The sequence below is a fragment of the Portunus trituberculatus genome, chromosome 36 (genome assembly GCF_017591435.1).
Source record: "Portunus trituberculatus isolate SZX2019 chromosome 36, ASM1759143v1, whole genome shotgun sequence".
Classification (NCBI taxonomy): Eukaryota; Metazoa; Arthropoda; class Malacostraca; order Decapoda; family Portunidae; genus Portunus; species Portunus trituberculatus.
Window position 1 is genome coordinate 5,492,986 of NC_059290.1, and position 19,433 is coordinate 5,512,418.

Genomic DNA, 19,433 nt, shown 5'->3' on the forward strand with positions numbered 1-19,433 from the left:
GGCTAAGTTAGGTTAGGTTAGGTTAGGTTAGGTTAGGTTTGGTTAGGTTTGGTTAGATTAGGTTAGGAGGTTAGGTTAGGTTAGGTTTGGTTAGGTTAGGTTAGGTTTCGTTTGGTTTGGTTAGGTTAGGTTAGGTTTGGTTAGGTTTGGTTAGGTTTGGTTAGGTTAGGGGTTTGGTTTGGTTAGGTTAGGTTAGGTTTGGTTAGGTTAGGTTAGGTTAGGTTAGGTTTGGTTTGGTTAGGTTTGGTTAGGTTTGGTTAGGTTTGGTTTGGTTAGGTTTGGTTAGGTTAGGTTAGGTTAGGTTAGGTTAGGTTAGGTTAGGTTAGGTTAGGGTTAGGTTTGGTTAGGTTTGGTTAGGTTAGGTTAGGTTTGGTTAGGTTAGGTTAGGTTTGGTTAGGTTAGGTTTGGTTAGGTTAGGTTAGGTTTGGTTAGGTTAGGTTAGGTTTGGTTTGGTTAGGTTTGGTTAGGTTAGGTTAGGTTAGGTTAGGTTAGGTTTCGTTTGGTTTGGTTAGGTTTGGGTTTGGTTAGGTTAGGTTAGGTTAGGTTTGGTTAGGTTAGGTTTGGTTAGGTTTGGTTAGGTTAGGTTAGGTTAGGTTTAGGTTTGGTTTGGTTAGGTTTGGTTAGGTTAGGTTTGGTTAGGTTAGGTTTGGTTAGGTTTGGTTAGGTTTGGTTATGTTAGGTTTGGTTAGGTTAGGTTGGTTAGGTTTGGTTTGGTTAGGTTTGGTTAGGTTAGGTTTGGTTAGGTTAGGTTTCGTTTGGTTTGGTTAGGTTTGGTTTGGTTATGTTAGGTTTGGTTAGGTTAGGTTAGGTTTGGTTAGGTTAGGTTAGGTTAGGTTTGGGTTGGTTAGGTTAGGTTTGGTTAGGTTAGGTTAGGTTTGGTTAGGTTAGGTTAGGTTAGGTTAGGTTAGGTTGGGTTTCTTATATTGGAAGTCCGTATTTGTTCTCTTATTTCTCTAATTCCATCCTAAAAAAAAGTATTCAGGAATGCTATGTAAAATTTAAAAAGGTATTTGTAAAGAATTTAGACTCCTTTGAAGATATTGATTCCTTCCCTCCATCATCCTCTCCTTTTCCTCCCCATCTTCCTCTTCTCCTTCTTCCTCTTTCTTCTTGTTCCTCTTCCTCCTCGACTTCCAACCTGTCACTTACTTTAGAAGTTTAGAATATAAATATAATGTCTTTTTTTTCTCTCTCTCTCTCTCTCTCTCTCTCTCTCTCTCTCTCTCTCTCTCTCTCTCTCTCTCTCTCTCTCTCTCTCTCTCTCTCTCTCTCTCTCTCTCTTCCTTCAAGGTCACTAATCTCAATATATTTTTTTCCTTCCTTCCTCCTCCTCCTCCTCCTACTGCAGTTGTTGCTCCTCCTCTTCCTCTTCCTCCTCCTCTTTCTCCTTCATTTCCTCTTCTTCTTACTATTCCTCCTCCTCCTCCTCCTCCTCCTCCTCCTCCTCCTCCTCCTCCTCCTCCTCCTCCTCCTCCTCCTCCTCCTCCACTACCACCGTCACCACCACCACCACCACCACCACCACCACGACCACTTTCTCCTCCTTTTCTCCTCCTTCTCCTCCTCCTCCTCCTGCTCTTCATTCTCCACCTCTTTATCCTCTTCCTTTTCCAGTTCCTAGTGTTGTTGTATCTCTTCTTCATAATCTTCCTCTTCTTCCTCTTCTTATTACTATTCTTCATCTCTAATCAACCTCTTCCTCGTCCTCCTCTTTATATTACCATTACAACTCACTCCTTCGTCCTCCTACCACACCTCCTCCTCCTCCTCCTCCTCCTCCTCCTCCAGTATTGCCATATCATAAACACACCTGAGTAATCGCCACCTGGATTCCACAACACCCATCTTTACCTGCGCCTGTTCTCGCCTCCGCCCGCAAAGGTGAACGTTAGGCAGTGACGTGGCTCAGCTGATATTGGAATGCTGGCTTGTAAAGAGAAGTGGGGCAGGGTTTTTTGTTGCTCTGTGTACGTGTGTGGGGTGGGTGGGGGGTGGGGGTGTGTGTGGGTGGGTGGGTGGGCTTGGATATCCTAATTCTGTTTCTCTATTTTGTCTGTATGTCTCTCTTTCTCTCTCTGTTTCTTTACCAATTTCTGTTTATCTCTGTGTCTCTCTCCTCTCTCTGTGTCTCTCTGTGTTTCCCTATGTCTCTCTGCGACTCCCAATGTTTCTCTGTGTTTCTCTGTGTCTCTCTGTGTCTGTTTGCTTCTCTCTGTATCTCTCTCTGTGTGTCTTTGTGTCTGTTTGCTCTCTCTCTGTCTCTCTCTCTCTCTCTCTCTCTCTCTCTCTCTCTCTCTCTCTCTCTCTCTCTCTCTCTCTCTCTCTCTCTCTCTCTCTCTCTCTCTCTCTCTCTCTCTCTCTCTCTCTCTCTCTCTCTCTCCTTTCTTACCATCATTTCTCCTCACGATCATTATTCTCTTTTTTCTTTTCTTTCTCCACCTTTTCTCTCTTCCCAATACCTTTTCCTGTTCACTCCCTCGCTCTCTTTAACTCTCCCTTTCTCCCCAGCCGACCTTTCATCCTCTCTCACTTCCTCTCTCTGATCATCTCCCTCTCCCTCTTCCTCTCTCCCCCTCCCCCATCCCGCTCAAGGCGACAGGGTTTGATATCAACAATGCATGATAAGTCTTCGATCGCGAGTGGTATTTCCATCGAGACCAGGTCAAGGCTGTGTGTGTGTGTGTGTGTGTGTGTGTGTGTGTGTGTGTGTGTGTGTGTGTGTGTGTGTGTGTGTGTGTGTGTGTGTGTGTGTGTTCTAGAACGAAGGTAAAAATAAGGGTACTAAATTATGCAGCAGACAGATGAAGGAACACACACACACACACACACACACACACACACACACACACACACACACACACACACACACACACACACACACACACACAGAGAGAGAGAGAGAGAGAGAGAGAGAGAGAGAGAGAGATAAAGGGGTGGAGGGAGAAATTATGATAACGGTTAACAAGACAAAAATATGAGATTAGAAAGTAAGAAAGGAACAAGAGAGAGAGAGAGAGAGAGAGAGAGAGAGAGAGAGAGAGAGAGAGAGAGAGAGAGAGAGAGAGAGAGAGAGAGAGGTAGAAAGTGATGATGAATAAATTACATAGAGCGTAAGAGGTAAAAAGAAAGAGAAAGAGGACGGAAGAGAAAGGCACAGAGGGGAGGAGAGAGAGAGAGAGAGAGAGAGAGAGAGAGAGAGAGAGAGAGAGAGAGAGAGAGAGAGAGAGAGAGAGAGAGAGAGAGAGAGAGAAAATGTCTTAAAAATGTCTTGTGATGATGTGGTGAGGGGAAACGGTGAGGAATATAAGGAGGAATGAGGGGAAGGGAAGGAGGGGAAGACTTTGTGACGATGACAGAACAAAATGATGAGGAGGAGGGGAGAAGGAGGAGAGGGAGGAGTTTTGATGAGGAAGAAGAGGGGAGGAAAAAGAGTGAGGTAAATAGAAGATTTGAGGGGAAAGGAAGGTTTGGTGAGGGTAGGAGAAGCTAACAAATGGGTTTCTATATTTAGAGAGAGAGAGAGAGAGAGAGAGAGAGAGATGGGGAAGGGGGCACATAGACAAACAGACAGACACACTTATAGTAAAACACACACACACACACACACACACACTCTAGGAGACAGACAGACTGATTGATTAATTGACTGACTGAGAGAGAGAGAGAGAGAGAGAGAGAGAGAGAGAGAGAGAGAGAGAGAGAGAGAGAGAGAGAGAGAGAGAGAGAGTTGACATTGATTAAGTTCCAGGAAGGTGAGAATACAAGGAAGGAAGCAAAGAAAGGAACACAGTGACAACAGACTTTTCCTCTCATCTTCTTTTCTTCTCATTCTCCTTTCTCTTACTTTCTTCTCTTTAATCTTTATCCTCTCTCTCTCTCTCTCTCTCTCTCTCTCTCTCTCTCTCTCTCTCTCTCTCTCTCTCTCTCTCTCTTATTCTTGTTACTTTTTTCACTTTTAAGTATTCATTCCATATTTTTTGTTCATTGTACATATTTTCATTATAATTTTCTTTTACCCGCTGTTTCTTTTCTTATTTTCTCTTAAGTCTATTTTCTTTAGATTCGACACGTCTCTCTACTTTTCTCTTTTCCACCTTTTATTCCAAATCCTTCAAAATAACTTATTCCTATTTCTGTTTTTTTTCGCTTCTTCTTTTATCCCTTCATTCTCTTCCTCCATCATTTATTAGCATCCTTTCATTCTTCTCTAATTCAGTCTACCTTTCTCCTTATCCCTCGTTCTTACAATCCAATATCTTATACCTCCTCTCATTCCCTCCTTTCTCTCATTCTTATCCTTCATTACTCCTCATATTATCTCGCACCTCTATAGTTCTCCTCATACCTTCGTCTTTTTCTTGCCCTTGCTGTCCCTTCTCTGCAAATGCAACGTTGAAGGAACATTACATACATTGGTAGGGAGGGCGGGAGTCACGGAGCGCTGAGTAGTGAAATGTGGCTATGTGTGTCCGTAGAGTTTTTTGTCGGGCGGAGCGGTGCGGGGCCGAGGTGGTGGGGCGGGTCCGCGCTCCTACTGAATCCATTGTTTGAATTTTTTTTTTTTTTATGTTCTTTTGCTTATACATTGTTGAGAGAGTGATAGTTCTTTTTTTTATTTTACATTGTTTTTTTGTGGGTTTTCTTTATTGTTGATTTGAGTTAGTGTTTTGTTGTGCATTTTTTTTCTTTTTGTATGATATTGGATTTTTTTTTTCTATCTTTAAGTTTTTTATCAGTAAACTCTGCGTGCTTGTGTGTGTGTGTGTGTGTGTGTGTGTGTGTGTGTGTGTGTGTGTGTGTGTTTTGTTTATGTGCGTGACAACATGAGAGACGGCATTGCGTAGCGAAGGAGGGAAGAAGTGAGGGAGAATAATAAGAGAAAAATAAATGAAGAAGAAAAAATGGGCCGTGGGGGAGGGAATGAGTGGGAGGAAAGGAGATTAATGATGTAGGAAAGGAGATAGAGGTACAGGATAAAGGAAGAGGAGGGAAAGATGAGATATAGAAAGGAATAAGAAAACATATAGGTTGAAAGAAGAATAGGAAGAAGGGAGAAAGGACAAAGTTAAACAATGCATGTTATCACGAGGAAAGCTAAACAACTTGATCATGCAACAGATAAACAGACAAGCAAGCAAACAAAGATACATAAACATACACTGCTGACCTACATTCTCTCAGCCGAAGGAAAGAAGAAGAAGAAGAAGAAGAAGAAGAAGAAGAAGAAGAAGAAGAAGAAGAAAAAGAAGAAATAAGATGATGATGATGATGATGATAATGACGATGAAATAAATGTAACTTTCACTCTTCTCACCTTCACCATCATTATCATCACTGTTACTATTGACTTGAATATCTAGTTAGTCAATCAATTAGTTTCTCTACCTATTTATAAAGTTTTTTTCTTTGATTTCAGCACAAAATAAGTTAATATGTCATTAAATTATTTTTTTTTTCATTGATTGATTGATTGATTTTGTTTATTTATTTATTCATTTATTTATTTATTTTATTTTATTTTTATTTATTTTTTTTTTCTTCTCATTTCATCACAAACTAACCAAACCAATCTTTAGGTTACTTTCTCTCTTTCCACTTTAGCACAAAATGACAATCTACCAATTATTATTATTATTACCGTTATTATTGTTGTTGTTATTATTATTATTATTATTATTATTATTATTATTATTATTATTATTATTATTATTATTATTATTACTACTACTACTATTATTATTACTGTTTACTATTTTCCTTTAAAGGACTTTTATATATAAGGCCAAAATAAACCAAGGATTTTTCTTTATCACCTTTTGATATTTCAAATTCAGCACAAATCAAACAAAACCAAACACATATTCTTTTTATCATGTTTTATTTCAATTTCAGCACAAAGTCAAATATTTTTCCTATTTCCAGCACTAAGTCCTTTTTTCTTTATTATAATTTCTTTCCCTTGCAGCAGGATCTAAATCTGTATGAAAGCCCAACAGCATGAAGGGCAGTGGTGAGGAGCCGTGTCGGTGGTCCTCTCTGTTCTATCACACTCATGACGTCACCAATGAGGCTGAGGATTGGTGGAGAAATTCATTACGTCAGCTTGATCTGCCAGTCACGTGAGAGTCGAGAGCCTGATACGCGCTGCTTGTAGAGAAAAAAAAATGGAGGTTTCGGTGCCAAAGAGAACTCGGCTTGGAAATATTACTTTTGATGTTCTTGTTATGCTTTAGGTTTTATTTCCATTAAGGTGCTGTGGGGCCTTGCTGTGGAAGTATGTGGCCAGCTGTGCTATGGCTAAGTTCCTGGGATATGGTAGGGTGGTTCACAAAACTAACTTTTTACCACCACGGGCTGATGTGACAAACAGTGTGAATGATACGCGTGTGAGTGTTATGTGCTTTCTTTAGGCCACTCTTTGTGATGATTCCCGACCTGGTGTATAGATTGTGAAGGTGATGGTAAAGATTTTGAGCTTTGATGTCTAGGGATCTTGAAAAGACTCCGAGTTCAGACAAAACCGAGACCTCTTGTATGTACCTATGGCTCGTATTCTTAACCCTTTCACTGGTAATGGCTCATCTTTTCCTACTAACCACTCTGGGACATCCTTTACTGTTCTACAGCCACCTCCAATCATTGTACCGGCTAGACAATACAAAATACATTCTTTCTTATACACTTCCTTTGGTGTAGATGCTTATAAAGACTCCATGCATAGCTTTTAGTGGCGTGAAGTGTTGCATATAGCAGTGAAAGGGTTAACTAAACGTTACTTGGTCTTAAATATCTCGGCTACTTTTAACAGGCTGTATTAAAAGATCTCAGAATATTTAAGGCTGTTTTCACAATATCAGTTGTTTAAGAAGAAATCTGTATCGCTAGGAACAAAAACAGCCATGAAAAACCGATCAATCATCTCTGTGGCCTTTGAAAATAGTCTTGATAGGAGAACAGAGCGTGTCAAAATACGGGCTTTGTGTTTCTGCTTCGCCTTCATGTCGCTTTTGTCGTAGCCAGCGCCGATTAGAGACAGCTGCCGAATTCTCTTCCCATAGTGTAGCAAGAATTTAAACCTGATGCCTCCAATAACGAGCGGATAAATCAACTTTTTTTCTTATCTTCCCTTGTAATCTGTGTTTTCTCTACCTTGGTTTTCTATTTTTTTCCTCTCCTTTTTCTTCCTTCTTTTTCTTCTTTTAAATCCTTCTTTTCGATCTAGTAAATAACAAGTGAATAAATCAACGCTTTCCTATCTTCATTCCGTAATTTGTGTTCTCTCTACCCTTGTTTATCGTTTCTTTTTTTTTTTTTTCTTATATGACCTTCCATTATTTTTCTCTCTCCATTTCGTCCTCTTCTTCTTTCTCCTTGTCATTTTTCTTCTCTATAATTTTTAACCAATTTAGCCTCCTCGTTTTCTTTTCTTATTTTCCTTTTTCTCCTCTTCTCTCTATTGTTTCTCCTTCTAAAGTGTCTTGCTCCTCGTCTTTCTATTTTCTTCTCCTCATCCTCCTTTTCCAACAACGTAGCGGTAGTCAATAAATGATAGAAATAGTAAAAGAATATTGCTTTAGATGTTGCTTTAAGGAATTCGTACCAAGTCTGTAAAATGCGATGACGTAAAAAATGGCTACCGTTCCTTTCTGATTAGCGAGGTTCTTTTATTGTTATTGTTATTACCATTATGATGCGACTTCAGATATTTTTTTTATTGTATTTCTTTTTTTTTTTTTTTTTTTTTTTTTTTTGCTTTTGTCTGTTTGGGTTTGGCTTTTGTTTGTTTTGCTCACTTGTTTGTTTGCTTGTTTGTGTTTGTTTTTGTTATATGTTTTTTTTTCTTTCTGTTGGTTTTATCTCTCTCTCTCTCTCTCTCTCTCTCTCTCTCTCTCTCTCTCTCTCTCTCTCTCTCTCTCTCTCTCTCTCTCTCTCTCTCTCTCTCTCTCTCTCATGTCTGTCCCCTTTCGTGACCTTGTCTTCTCCATTACCTCTGTTTTCTATCTATAATCTTCTCCTCCTTTTCCTCTCCCTTTCTACTCCATCTTCTCTTTAGCTCTTCCTCTTTTTATTTTCTTTGTCCCTTCTCTCTTTCCTCCTTCCTTTCTTACTTTCTTGTTATCTTTTCCATCTTTACTTTATTGTGTATTGGCCTGATAATCTACCTAACCTAACCTAACCTAACCTAACCTAATCTATTGTGACGACCTAATTTACTTTCACCTATTTCAACCCAGTTTTACTCACCCTAACCTAACCTAACTTAACCTATCCTGTCCTAACCTAGTCTTAACCTATCTTGACCTAACTTCACCTAACCCAATCTAACTAAATCAACCTAATATACCATAATTTATCCTAAATGAATCTAACTTGACCTAACCTTACCTCACCTCACCTTACTTAACCTAAACTAAACAAACTTAATCTAACCTGGAAAATTTTTAACACAACTTTCATCCACACAGCGTTGCTAGTAATGAAGAAGGTAATGAAGGAGGAGGTGAAGGAGGAGGAGGGGGAGGCGTCACCTGGCGGGGGCACAGGAGAGCCGCCACCGCCTCTGCTGCCGCCACCGCCTCCCGGAGTCTAAGCCCCACCAAGGACGCCTCCACCAGGGCGTATTTGAGAAGGGTTCGCTCCCTGTCCAGAGAGAACAAGCAGCGGCAGGAGTGAGTACCAGAAAGAGAGAGAGAGAGAGAGAGAGAGAGAGAGAGAGAGAGAGAGAGAGAGATGAGGGGGTTTCACACATGATAATGAACAATGGTAATAAACTTGAATATCCAAGTCTTATCTTCTCCCTTCCGAGAAATATCCGGATTTATCTTCTTTTTCCTCTATAAACTCCTAACTTGTTCTTTGACCTACATCCTACCGTATTATTATATTTTTCTCTCTTCTTTTAAAGACGTCCTGATTTACTTTCTCTCTAATTTACTTCCTCCAAAAAAGATCCTTGTTTTCCTTCCTCCTCCTTCTGAAGCGTCTTGACGTATTCCCTCTAAAGTGTAGAACTTCAAAAATATACCGGCTTCCTTCCCCCTCCCTGATCAGCCTCTGTCCCCAGGGCTCGGGAGCGCGAGGTGCGACGGCAGGAGCTGGAGGAACGACGGCGGCGGGAGCACATACTGATCGAGCGGAAAAAGGAGCGAGACACCCTCATGTCCAGGTTCCTGCGCGAGCCGTTGCGTCAGGCCCGGGAAGCCAAGAAGGCGTCCTGCTCCCTCAGGAGCGACGAAGCGGGGGAGGAGGCCAAGGTGCGCATGTGTCAGTCTGTGCCCAACCTAGACGAGGCACTGCGGCTCGCACGGCGCGAGGACCAGGCCCTGGACGCACGGTGAGAGAGAGAGAGAGAGAGAGAGAGAGAGAGAGAGAGAGAGAGAGAGAGAGAGAGAGAGAGAGAGAGAGAGAGAGACCAAATAGTCTGTAATTAACCAATATTTTGCCCTCCTTTCCCTACTGACCATCTAATCCCCTGATCCACTAACTCCCTGACTCTTCGCCCCAGTGGTGCCCTACTCCCCTGACCACTCCTTTTCTCCCACAGGGCGTGCGCCTTCCAGAGCCCCCCACAGCGGCGACGACGTCCCCTGGAAGAAGGACCCACGTGTGACCGTTTTGTTCGTGCACACGCTCGCCTGCCTCTCACCCGCCGCGCCCCAGTGCCCGCGACGCGCCCCTTCCCTCCGGGCACCTCTGAGGTCATCCGAGAGAACCAGAAGCCCTATCCCACGCTGCCCCCGGACGAGTTGGAGTCCCGCATGAGGCGGCGCGGGCGACGTAGCAGCAACGAGAGTGTTGTGAGGGGCAGCAGCGGCGCGCACCCCTTGAAGGCCCGCACGGAGGCGCTGCCACAGGGCCTGCCCGCCGTGGACAGCCATGTGGTGGTGCTGCCGCGTCCCAGGCTGGACCGCCGCAGCTCCATGCCAGATCTGAGAGACTTCCGGTGCGTGAGCTCCACCGTGGTGTACGAAACCATCGCGGCGCTCAGCAGCCTCGGGGCAGCGCGTGGCCTGCTGGTGGTGCCCCCTGTCTCAGCCTCCTCGCCCTCGTCCCGCATGAAGGCCTCGCCAGAGCCCCCGCAGCGCTGGGCCAAGAGGATGAACGAATTCATAGAAGCAGAGACACAAGCGGTGTTGCGGGATAGCCCGCTGCTGGGGCCTTCGGGGCCCGGCTCGGCAGGATCTGCTGGGGCCTTGGGACGGCGGTCACAGAGGCGAGAGTGGGTCTCCAAACACTCATCGGTAAAGACGCTCCAGAAGAACATCCTCTCTGCGAGCCTGACGGACTCCGCCAGCCAGACAGAACACCTGCTGCGCCCTCCCTCCCCAGGCGTCCACCGCCGCGGCGCCCCGGGCAGTGACCAGGAGTACTATGACAGCCTAGAGGAAGACGACGGCCGCGCCTCCTCCAACCAAGGCTCCCACCTCGCCTTCTACGTGCCCATCAAGGACCAAGCCTCGCGGGAAGTGGCCTTCAGCCCAACGCTGCCCCCACGACTCTCGGCCCGCCTGGAGGAACGCCGCACCACCCTACCCCGCCGCCCCCCGCCTGCCCCGCCCCTGGCTCTCACAGGAACCCGTGTGCCCTTGCTCAGTGAGGCCCCACAGGTTCCTACCCCCGGCACAGAGGAGACCACCGCCGGGCAGGACTCCGCCACCGCGTGGCAAGAAGCTGCGGCAGTCACGGCTGTGGAGGATGCACGGAGCAGCGGCAGCAGCAGTGCCGGAGGGTCCACCAGCAGCGAGTCAGACATTCAGGACAGCGCACGGGTGGCTTTCGTGCGGCAGCAGGCAGCGGCCATACCCTCCCCCACTTCTCTCTCCTCCATCTCGGACATCGTGGCGGTGTCCACCCCTACCACCTCGCCTCATCTCCACCCTGCAGTGGACGCCCCATCCTCCACCCTGGCCGCTCCCCAGGCATTGCAGGACGGACCACGGGTTTCCCCAGACGGTACTTCCAGTTTCCCGCCGCCCTTCGACCCTGACCCCCTCACACAAGACTCCACAGCACTTCCTGTCCACACATCTGCTGCACCTGAGGAAAACCGCACAGTGATGAACGGCGATGCGACGATGAGCCCTCAGTCACCCGCTCCCATCCCCAGGACTGAAGGAAGCCCCCAGCAGCCCCTCAGCCCTAAAACCTCACCCACACCGGTCGTAAATGGGACATGCAGCGGGGAGGAGGAGGAGGAGGAGGAGAGGGAGGAGGAGGAAGAAGCGGAGATCCCTGAAGAGACCCCAGTCAAGGCAGACCCTCCCACTGACGACCCTAAGCAGCAGCGGGAGAGGATGAGAGGTAACGCGGTAGACGCAGATGAGGCAGGGGACGACGAGGTGGAGGAGGACGTATCTCGGGGACTTGAAAGCGTGGACTCCTACGCTGAAGACTACGACTCTGACTCCTTCTTGTCTTATACGAGGACTTGTAAGACGGAGAGTGACTACAGTGAGGCCGCGGGGAGCCACTCCCTCAGCGAGAGCACCGTTCCTGTGGAGTCATCGGGCTTGGAGACCAACGAATCCTGCAGCGAGAGCGAGGGCGGGGCGGAGGCAAGTGAGAGTGTTATGACGGAGGAGGAGGAGGAGGAGGAGGCAGCCAGTGAAGTGAGTGAAGTGAGTGAGGTGAGTGAGGAGCGGAAAGTTCCGTCCGTACGTGAAATTGTGGGATTCGTGTCCAGCGGGAAAGAAATGTTGCTGGAAAGTGGATTTGTGGATTGTGACGCCACGGACGATGAGGACGCCAGCCACACGGACCCCACGGACACGCCCTCCCTCACTAGTGGCACCACCATCACCACCACCACCACCACAGACACCAAAGTGAGTAGTATAGATGCGAGACAAATGGAAATTAAAGATAGTAAAGATGGTAGGGATAGTGACACCACCACCACCACCACCACCACCACCACTAGCAGCACTGTCGAAACCAAAGGAAGAGCTGTTGTTAATTCAGTTATTGAAAAAAGTCTTGAAATTTTAACGCAAACTGAAGAAAATGGTGATGATAGTGAGGCTGGAAGTGGTGGTGGTGGTGGTGGTGATGGTAGTGATGATGGTGATAGTGGTGAAAGAAATGCAGAAGAGAGAGAGGACATGGAAATAATGAAAAATAATGTTAATGATTCCAAAGTGACAGACACAGTACCTGATTCAACAGAAAACGCGTTGCAGGTTGGACAGAGGAACACCGGAACGGAACACGATGGTGACGAAGGGAACACGGACACGGAACGCACCATTGAACAGGGGAACGCCGGAACGGAACATGCCACGGACACGGAACACGCAGTTGAACAGGGGAACGCAGGAATGGAACACGACAAGCAGGTAAATGATAAAGAGGAAACAGAAACAGGTGTGGATTCTGAACAGAGGAACACTGGAACGGAACACGGAGAAAGGGGAATTGTAACTGAGGATGAGAATAATGATGAACAAATGGACGAAGAAAATGAAGAGGAGAAACAGACAGTAGATGATGACACGGAAGCAAAGAATAAAGAAGAAAGTAACTTAAATGATGAGGAGGATAAAGACAATATAGATGAGAGAGAAGGTAACATAGACGCCAAAGAAGAGGACATGGAAGATGAAAATAAAGAGAAGGATCAAGAGAATAAAGATAATGACGAGGATACACAAGAGGAAGCGGAAACAAACACAAACAAACAGGAAGTGGCAATAGATGTAAGCGAGGACACTAATGTAGGTGAAGAGGAGGAAGAGGATGAGGACGGGAGTGATGGGACAGAGGACTCCTGGGACAGAGTGACGGTGATCAGAGCGCTTTCCGTCAGTTGTCCAACCACTCCTGAACTCCAGATTTCTGACACTACACCACCTGACGCAGACGAGGACACCAACACGGCTCCTGAGGTAGACGAGGACACCCAAGACACCCACACAGTTCTTGATACAGATGAGGATACTCACACAGCTCCTGACGCAGAGGAAGACGCCCACACAACTCCTGAAGCAGATGAGGACACCCACACAGCTCCAGATGCAGATGAGGACAACCCTTCACTTCCTAACGCTGACGAGGACATCCAAGTAACACCTCCTGACGAAGATCAAAACAGCCAAGCAACACCTGAAGAGGATCAGAACACTCACACAACTGAAGACACTTACACGGTTCCTGACGCAGACGAGTGCACTCAAGCAACACCTGACGAAGACCATAACACCCAAACAACACCTGACGAAGACGAAAACACCCAAATAACTCCTGACGAAGACGAGGGCACCCAAACAACACCTGACGAAGACGAGAACATCCAAATAACTCCTGACGAAGACGAGAACATACAAATAACTCCTGGCGAAGACGAGAACACCCAAATAACTCCTGACGAAGACGAGGGCACTCAAACAACACCTGACGAAGACGAGAACATCCAAATAACTCCTGACGAAGACGAGGGCACTCAAACAACACCTGACGAAGACGAGAACATCCAAATAACTCCTGACGAAGACGAGAACATCCAAATAACTCCTGACGAAGACGAGAACATCCAAATAACTCCTGGCGAAGACGAGGACACCCAAATAACTCCTGACGAAGACGAGGGCACTCAAACAACACCTGACGAAGACGAGAACATCCAAATAACTCCTGACGAAGACGAGGGTACTCAAACAACACCTGACGAAGACGAGAACATCCAAATAACTCCTGACGAAGACGAGAACATCCAAATAACTCCTGACGAAGACGAGGCCACTCAAACAACTCCTGACGAAGACGAGAACATCCAAATAACTCCTGACGAAGACGAGTGCACTCAAGCAACACCTGACGAAGACCATAACACTCAAACAACTCCTGACGAAGACGAAAACATCCAAATAACTTTTGACGAAGACGAGGGCACTCATACAACACCTGATGCACACGAGGACATCTATACTGCTCCTGAAGTAGACGTGACCACACAAACAGGCCCTGACGAAAACCAGAACACCCACACAGCTCCTGACGAAGACGAAAACACCAAAACAGCACCTCCTGACGCAGACACACACACATCCACACCACCCACACACAACACAGACGACCCTGGTGGCGATGTACCTGTAGAAGGAGACCTCCTAGACCCACAGGAACCCCGAGAGCCCCTCAACCAACATGATCTTCTGCAGGAGGATATATTCAGAATGACAGCCGCCCTACCTCAGTCCAGCCTTCAGGAGGACACCAGCTCTGGCCTCTCCACTATCGACGAAGATGAGGAGTTTACAGACCCTTTAGTTCCTCCACAGCGGCCTTCGTCAGCAGAAAACGAGATGGAAGAGGAAGAAAACGGAGAAATGAAGGAGGAAGATGTTGTATTAGATGTAAAGAAGGAGGAGGTTAAGGAGGATAAAGAGAAGGAAGAGGAGAAGAATGAAGAGAAGAAAGTGGAGGAGGATAAAGAGGAAGAAAAGGAAGAGGATAAGAGTGAAGAGAAAAAACATGTATTAGATAAAGTGGACGTAGAAGACACTGTTGAAAATAAAGAGGAGGAAGAAGAGAAAAACAAGAAATTGATGAAGGAAAAGAAATAGAAAAACTACATTAGAAAATGAAGAGGATAAAGCGATAAAAGAGAACAAAGAAGAAGGAGAAGAAGAAGAAGAAGAAAAAGAAGAAGAAGAAGAAGAAGAAGAAAAAGAAGAAGAAGAAGAAGAAGAAGAAGAAGGAGAGAAAGTAGAGGAGAAAGTCGTAAAAGAAGAAAAGGAAGAAGAGAAATGATAAAGGAAAAAAAAGATGAAGAGAACACGATGATTACGAATGAAACTGACCAAAAAGAAAATGATGAAGAGGCGAAAGATGACACAGAAGAAGATCACGAAAGTGTGGTACAGGAAGATAATAAAGAAATAGAAAATAATGACGAAGAAAATAAGGAGGAAACGGAGGTTGACGATAAGAATGGGGAAGAGAAAGGAAATGATGATAATGAGGACGAGAGAGAGAAAAATGAAGAAGGAAAGGAAAATGATCTCGCTAAAATGGAGGAAGAGGGAGTGGAGGAAGATAAGACGAGAAAAGTGGAGGAAAAGATAAAGGAGGACGAGGAGAATAGTAAAAAAGAAGAAGGAAGTGAAGAGAAGGATAACGAAGAGAAAAAAGTAGTGAATGACAGTGATGGAGTAATGGAGAAGAAAGAAGTGGAAGAGAAAAAGGAAGAGGAGGTAGAAGAAGAAGAAATAGAGGTGGAAAACAGTGTAGTGTTAGAAGCATCCACGCTGGAGGAGGAAGTGGAGGAGAGTGGCACCACTGGTGGCGGAGACAGTCTGTTACAGGAGAAGAGGGGTGAAGACACGGTCGCTGAGGACACCATTACAGAAGACATCGGGGAAGGCGTGTCACTAGTGGAGGAAAGCGTGGTGGAGGAGGTAGAGGCTGGGGAGAGCGGAGGCCTGGATATGGAGGCTGACATCAACTCCCTGCTGGAAGCGCTGGAGGAGTCCATCGTGGAGGTGGTGGAGGAGAGCATCGTGGAAGAAAGTGAGGAGGGAGAACAGAGGGAGGAGAAGGAGAATGCCAAGGTGGAGAAGGAGTGTGTGGCGTCGGACAGATCGGTGCAGGCTGCGATGCCACCACAGGAGGTACAAGACGCGGCAGACCGGGCATGGCAGGTTCCTCGCGCGGTGCAGGACTTGCCTAGGGCTGGGGAGCAGCAGTGCGTGGTGGGGCGTCGCGCAGCGACCAGGGCTTTCACCTCCACCCTCATGCGGGACGGAGGAGACGTCCCCACCCTTTTACTTCCATCCGAGCCTTGCTCCCCTCCCAGCGAGGGCACGCCGGGCCAAGGAGAAGATGACCACCCGCTGGACACTTTCCGCGCCGCACTGCCAGACACCTCTGCGGCCTGCTCTCCTGCAGGCGGGATAGGCAGCGGGACTCGACAGCGGGACGCGTCTTCCTCGAGCGAGTCAGCCCGCGGTGGGGACGAGGCGGAGGGCGCTGTGGCGGGCAACGCCTCCTCCTCTGACTCCGGAGTGGTGGAGATGGCCAGCAGGGCGCCACGCTCCCCGTCTGAGGCATCCGCGGAGAGCGTGGGCGGCGTTGGGCGCGGAGGTCCCACATTCCTTCCTCGAGAAGCGTCCACGGTTGTCGGCAGCCATGACGGCAGCGCCGCGCCCCGCCAAGCCATCAGACGTGGCAAGGAACGCGGTCCCGCGGGGCGGAGGGCAGGGGAACCCAGCGAAGCCGTGTCGGGGCGGCCCAGAGCTAGGCCACCAGATTCCCCGCACGACGTGCCGCAGCAGGAGACCAGGCAGCAGGGGCGGTGGAGAGGCCCCGCGGGACGCAGTGGCCCGGAGGCATCTCGCCGCCCGAGCAGCGAAACAAGTCGGAGGCGGAGGCCGGGACTGGAGAACGTCTTGCCACGGAGATGTGACCTTGAGGACTCCCCGAGGGACGCCACCAGTCCCCCAGCCTCCCCCGGGGACCCAACACCCGCCCGCCCCAGCGACTACGAGGCCTCGGATTCCGGCGAGGCGAGCCACTCTGAGCGGCTCCTGCGCGCCATGGAGACGCGGCGGGCACGGCGCCGCAGACCGCGCTCCTCGAACATTGACGCAGAGGACAGCCTTGGCGGTTTCCGTCCCCCGACACTCAGCGCGCTGGACATGTTTTTAGCTACTCTGCCAAGGTACCGCGGGGGACGCAGCGAGGCCCCCGTGGAGCCAGTGGCGTCACCACCCCCAACAGACGACAACGTGACGGTGCAGGTGCGCGCCGGTCCACGGCAGCACGACGTGCGTGTCACATCACGGCGACAGGTGCGGCTAGTGGTGGACGTGGGCCCGGGCCAGCCCCCGCCCTCTTCCGACTCTGGCTGCGTGCCTGATGCCGGCCACGCCCAACGTGAGTCCTGCAGCGGCATGCCCTGCATGCACTATACACGCTTCCTGCTCCCATCGCACCCCACACACCTCACACACTCACTCCTTACAGGTGCGACACGGCGGACAGGTGGCACGGCGGGCGGGTCTCCCATGCGGCGGCGCGGACGGCGGCCAGGACGGAGCGAGGCCACGGCTGACGTAGACCAGCTGCTGACTGACGTGCGGGACTACCTCAACACCAAGCTGTCAGGCAGGTGAGGTTCTGCTCTCATTCTCACCAGGCGTGTGTTATCATGTGGGACGCCGCCACTGTCCTCACCACTCCCTGTCTTATGCCCACAGGACTACTGATGGCGGCGGCGGCGGCGGCGGCGACGGCGGCGGCAGCGGCGCGGCTCCCATAGTGGTGGAGGGAAGCAACATTGAGAAATGCTTCACGGAGCCACCGGCGGGCGGTGGCAGGGCCAGGCTGTACCCCAAAGGTGAGCCTCACACACACAAGGGGGTGGGGGACGTAGTTGGTTTAAAAAGCGGCTCGTATTCGGGCCTCCAGTCTAGGCGGCCCAGGTTTGAATCCTTGCCAAATCTAGTTGCCCAGTGGAAGATGTAGCGTTTTCCCGTTAACCCTAGTGGTGCCATATGACCTAAGCTGTTGCGGCGCCTAATGGAATAATTTCCAAAATATGTACACACACACACACACACACACACACACACACACACACACACACACACCGGGGACGGAGGGACTGAGGTAGGTACACGTGGGAAGGAGTCGTGGACCTGACATAGGTGGCGGTGGTCACTTCCCCTGCTGGAGGATCTAACATTGCCACTTTGGGGCAGGTTGCCTTCGTCCCGAGGACCGCAGCGGGCGCGGCCTGGGGGACCCCGGCCTGAAGGAGCAGCAGCGCATCAAGAACTCTATCAGCGCCATCAACTCGTTACTCAAGCAATTCTCCTGAGCCACGTCTGCCCCTGGGGGGCGTCTCCTGAGGTTGGCCTTGGGCGCCACCTCGTCCTCATAGCTTCCTTTTCCCATCGAAGTCATCCCTCCTTCCCTCCCCCAACAGCTGTGTTCATCATCTCTAAAGGACCAAACAAATTACTCCTGCTTCGAACATACCACTAGACCACACCAATGAGTGACCTTCCCGCTTCAGTCCAGGTTACAGGTGTAGCCATGTAGTGTAGAGACCTGACCATAGTCTTTGGACCTGACCCTTGTGACAGCTTCCTCAGTGCCTCGGAAACACAAACACAACATTCCGAGCCACTTATGCCGTCCAGTGAAGCTCTAACACCTGTGATAACATGAAGCACTTAGTTATATCTATATTTGTATACCTCCTCGTGTATATATGTATCCCAGTTAATACTGTTATATAAAGTGCCATATTATTATCTATGTAAATAAATATATTGAATATATACATTTTCCTTTGCAATTATAGAAAATGGAGGGTTTTATCCATGACTTGGGTATTCTGAGGCCGCAGTGTGTGTGATTCCAATCAATACTTGAGTAGTGAACGAAGGGAATACTTTTAGTGCTTCCCTCGCCGGCCAATCACGGGAGGGCTAGAGGTGAGAGCCTTGATGTGACTGGCTGAAGCGACACACACTTCATGGCACCTTCCCGCAATGACGCGGCCAATTTACTTATTATCACTGTTACTTTTTTCTTTGTTCATCACATGGTTTGATTGTGGTTCTTATCGATTTCTAGAGGGAATAGTAACTGCAGCCCTGTTCATTTTTCACTATTTCTGTGCTACTTATCAGCCTCTTTCAAATGTAAACAGCTGGGACTACTACTACTACTACTACTACTACTACTACTACTACTACTACTACTACTACTACTACTACTACTACTACTACTACTACTACTAAAAAATTATAGTAAGAAAATAATAATAGTAGAAATGCGCGAGCTCTATCTAAACTGAGATCTTCCTTTGTTAATGAGATTCCTTCTAACACTTGCGTGTATACACTCCACACAACACTTGTATTTGGTAGACTATTGAATTCTAGTTGCCATGGATACAAGTACATCACACAGGTGAAATCAGATTCACTTATCTGTCTAGCTGCAAAAAAAAAAATGCAAATTTAACCAGTCATAAAAGTCATAAACCATTAATCATTCTTACTCCATGAAACACCAACGACATACGCACGTACGTACCCACTCACGCACACACTCGAACCCCTTATCTCATCACACAACCACAACAGGGAACAATGGTCCTGTGTTATTGTGAGTCTCGATGCTATGACCGTCACTCATCATTGCGTCACCACGGATACAAAGCCGCCAACCAACCACATCACTGAGTACCATTTCTGAGATGCATCTTCACTGCTTTTAAGAGGCTCCGCTTGCAGCAGGACGAGTTTATAAAGGTTTTATGGTCGTAGTGACAGATTAATAAGACTGTTGCGTTACTAACTGATTAAGCACACTTGAAAACTCAGCTAATCATCCCCGTAGCCTTAGAAATAGTTTTGGTGAGAGAACAAAGCAATTAATAAAAAGGGGCTTGTCATGTGTTGGGTTGACGACTTCATGCA

The 19,433-nt window shown here is 47.8% G+C and overlaps 1 protein-coding gene across 1 annotated transcript in view; it reads left to right on the forward strand.

Annotated features, from left to right (window-relative positions):
* The window catches only part of LOC123513455, a 26,455-nt gene extending 8,173 nt beyond the window's left edge, over positions 1-18,282 (forward strand). Inside the window, exons 2-8 of the mRNA XM_045270616.1 lie at positions 8,466-8,669; positions 9,065-9,334; positions 9,545-14,558; positions 14,652-16,872; positions 16,963-17,107; positions 17,196-17,335; positions 17,700-18,282. Coding sequence (XP_045126551.1) covers positions 8,466-8,669; positions 9,065-9,334; positions 9,545-14,558; positions 14,652-16,872; positions 16,963-17,107; positions 17,196-17,335; positions 17,700-17,818 — 8,113 coding nt within the window. The 3' untranslated portion in view covers positions 17,819-18,282. The remainder of the gene's footprint in view (positions 1-8,465; positions 8,670-9,064; positions 9,335-9,544; positions 14,559-14,651; positions 16,873-16,962; positions 17,108-17,195; positions 17,336-17,699) is intronic.
* Positions 18,283-19,433: the final 1,151 nt, after the last annotated feature.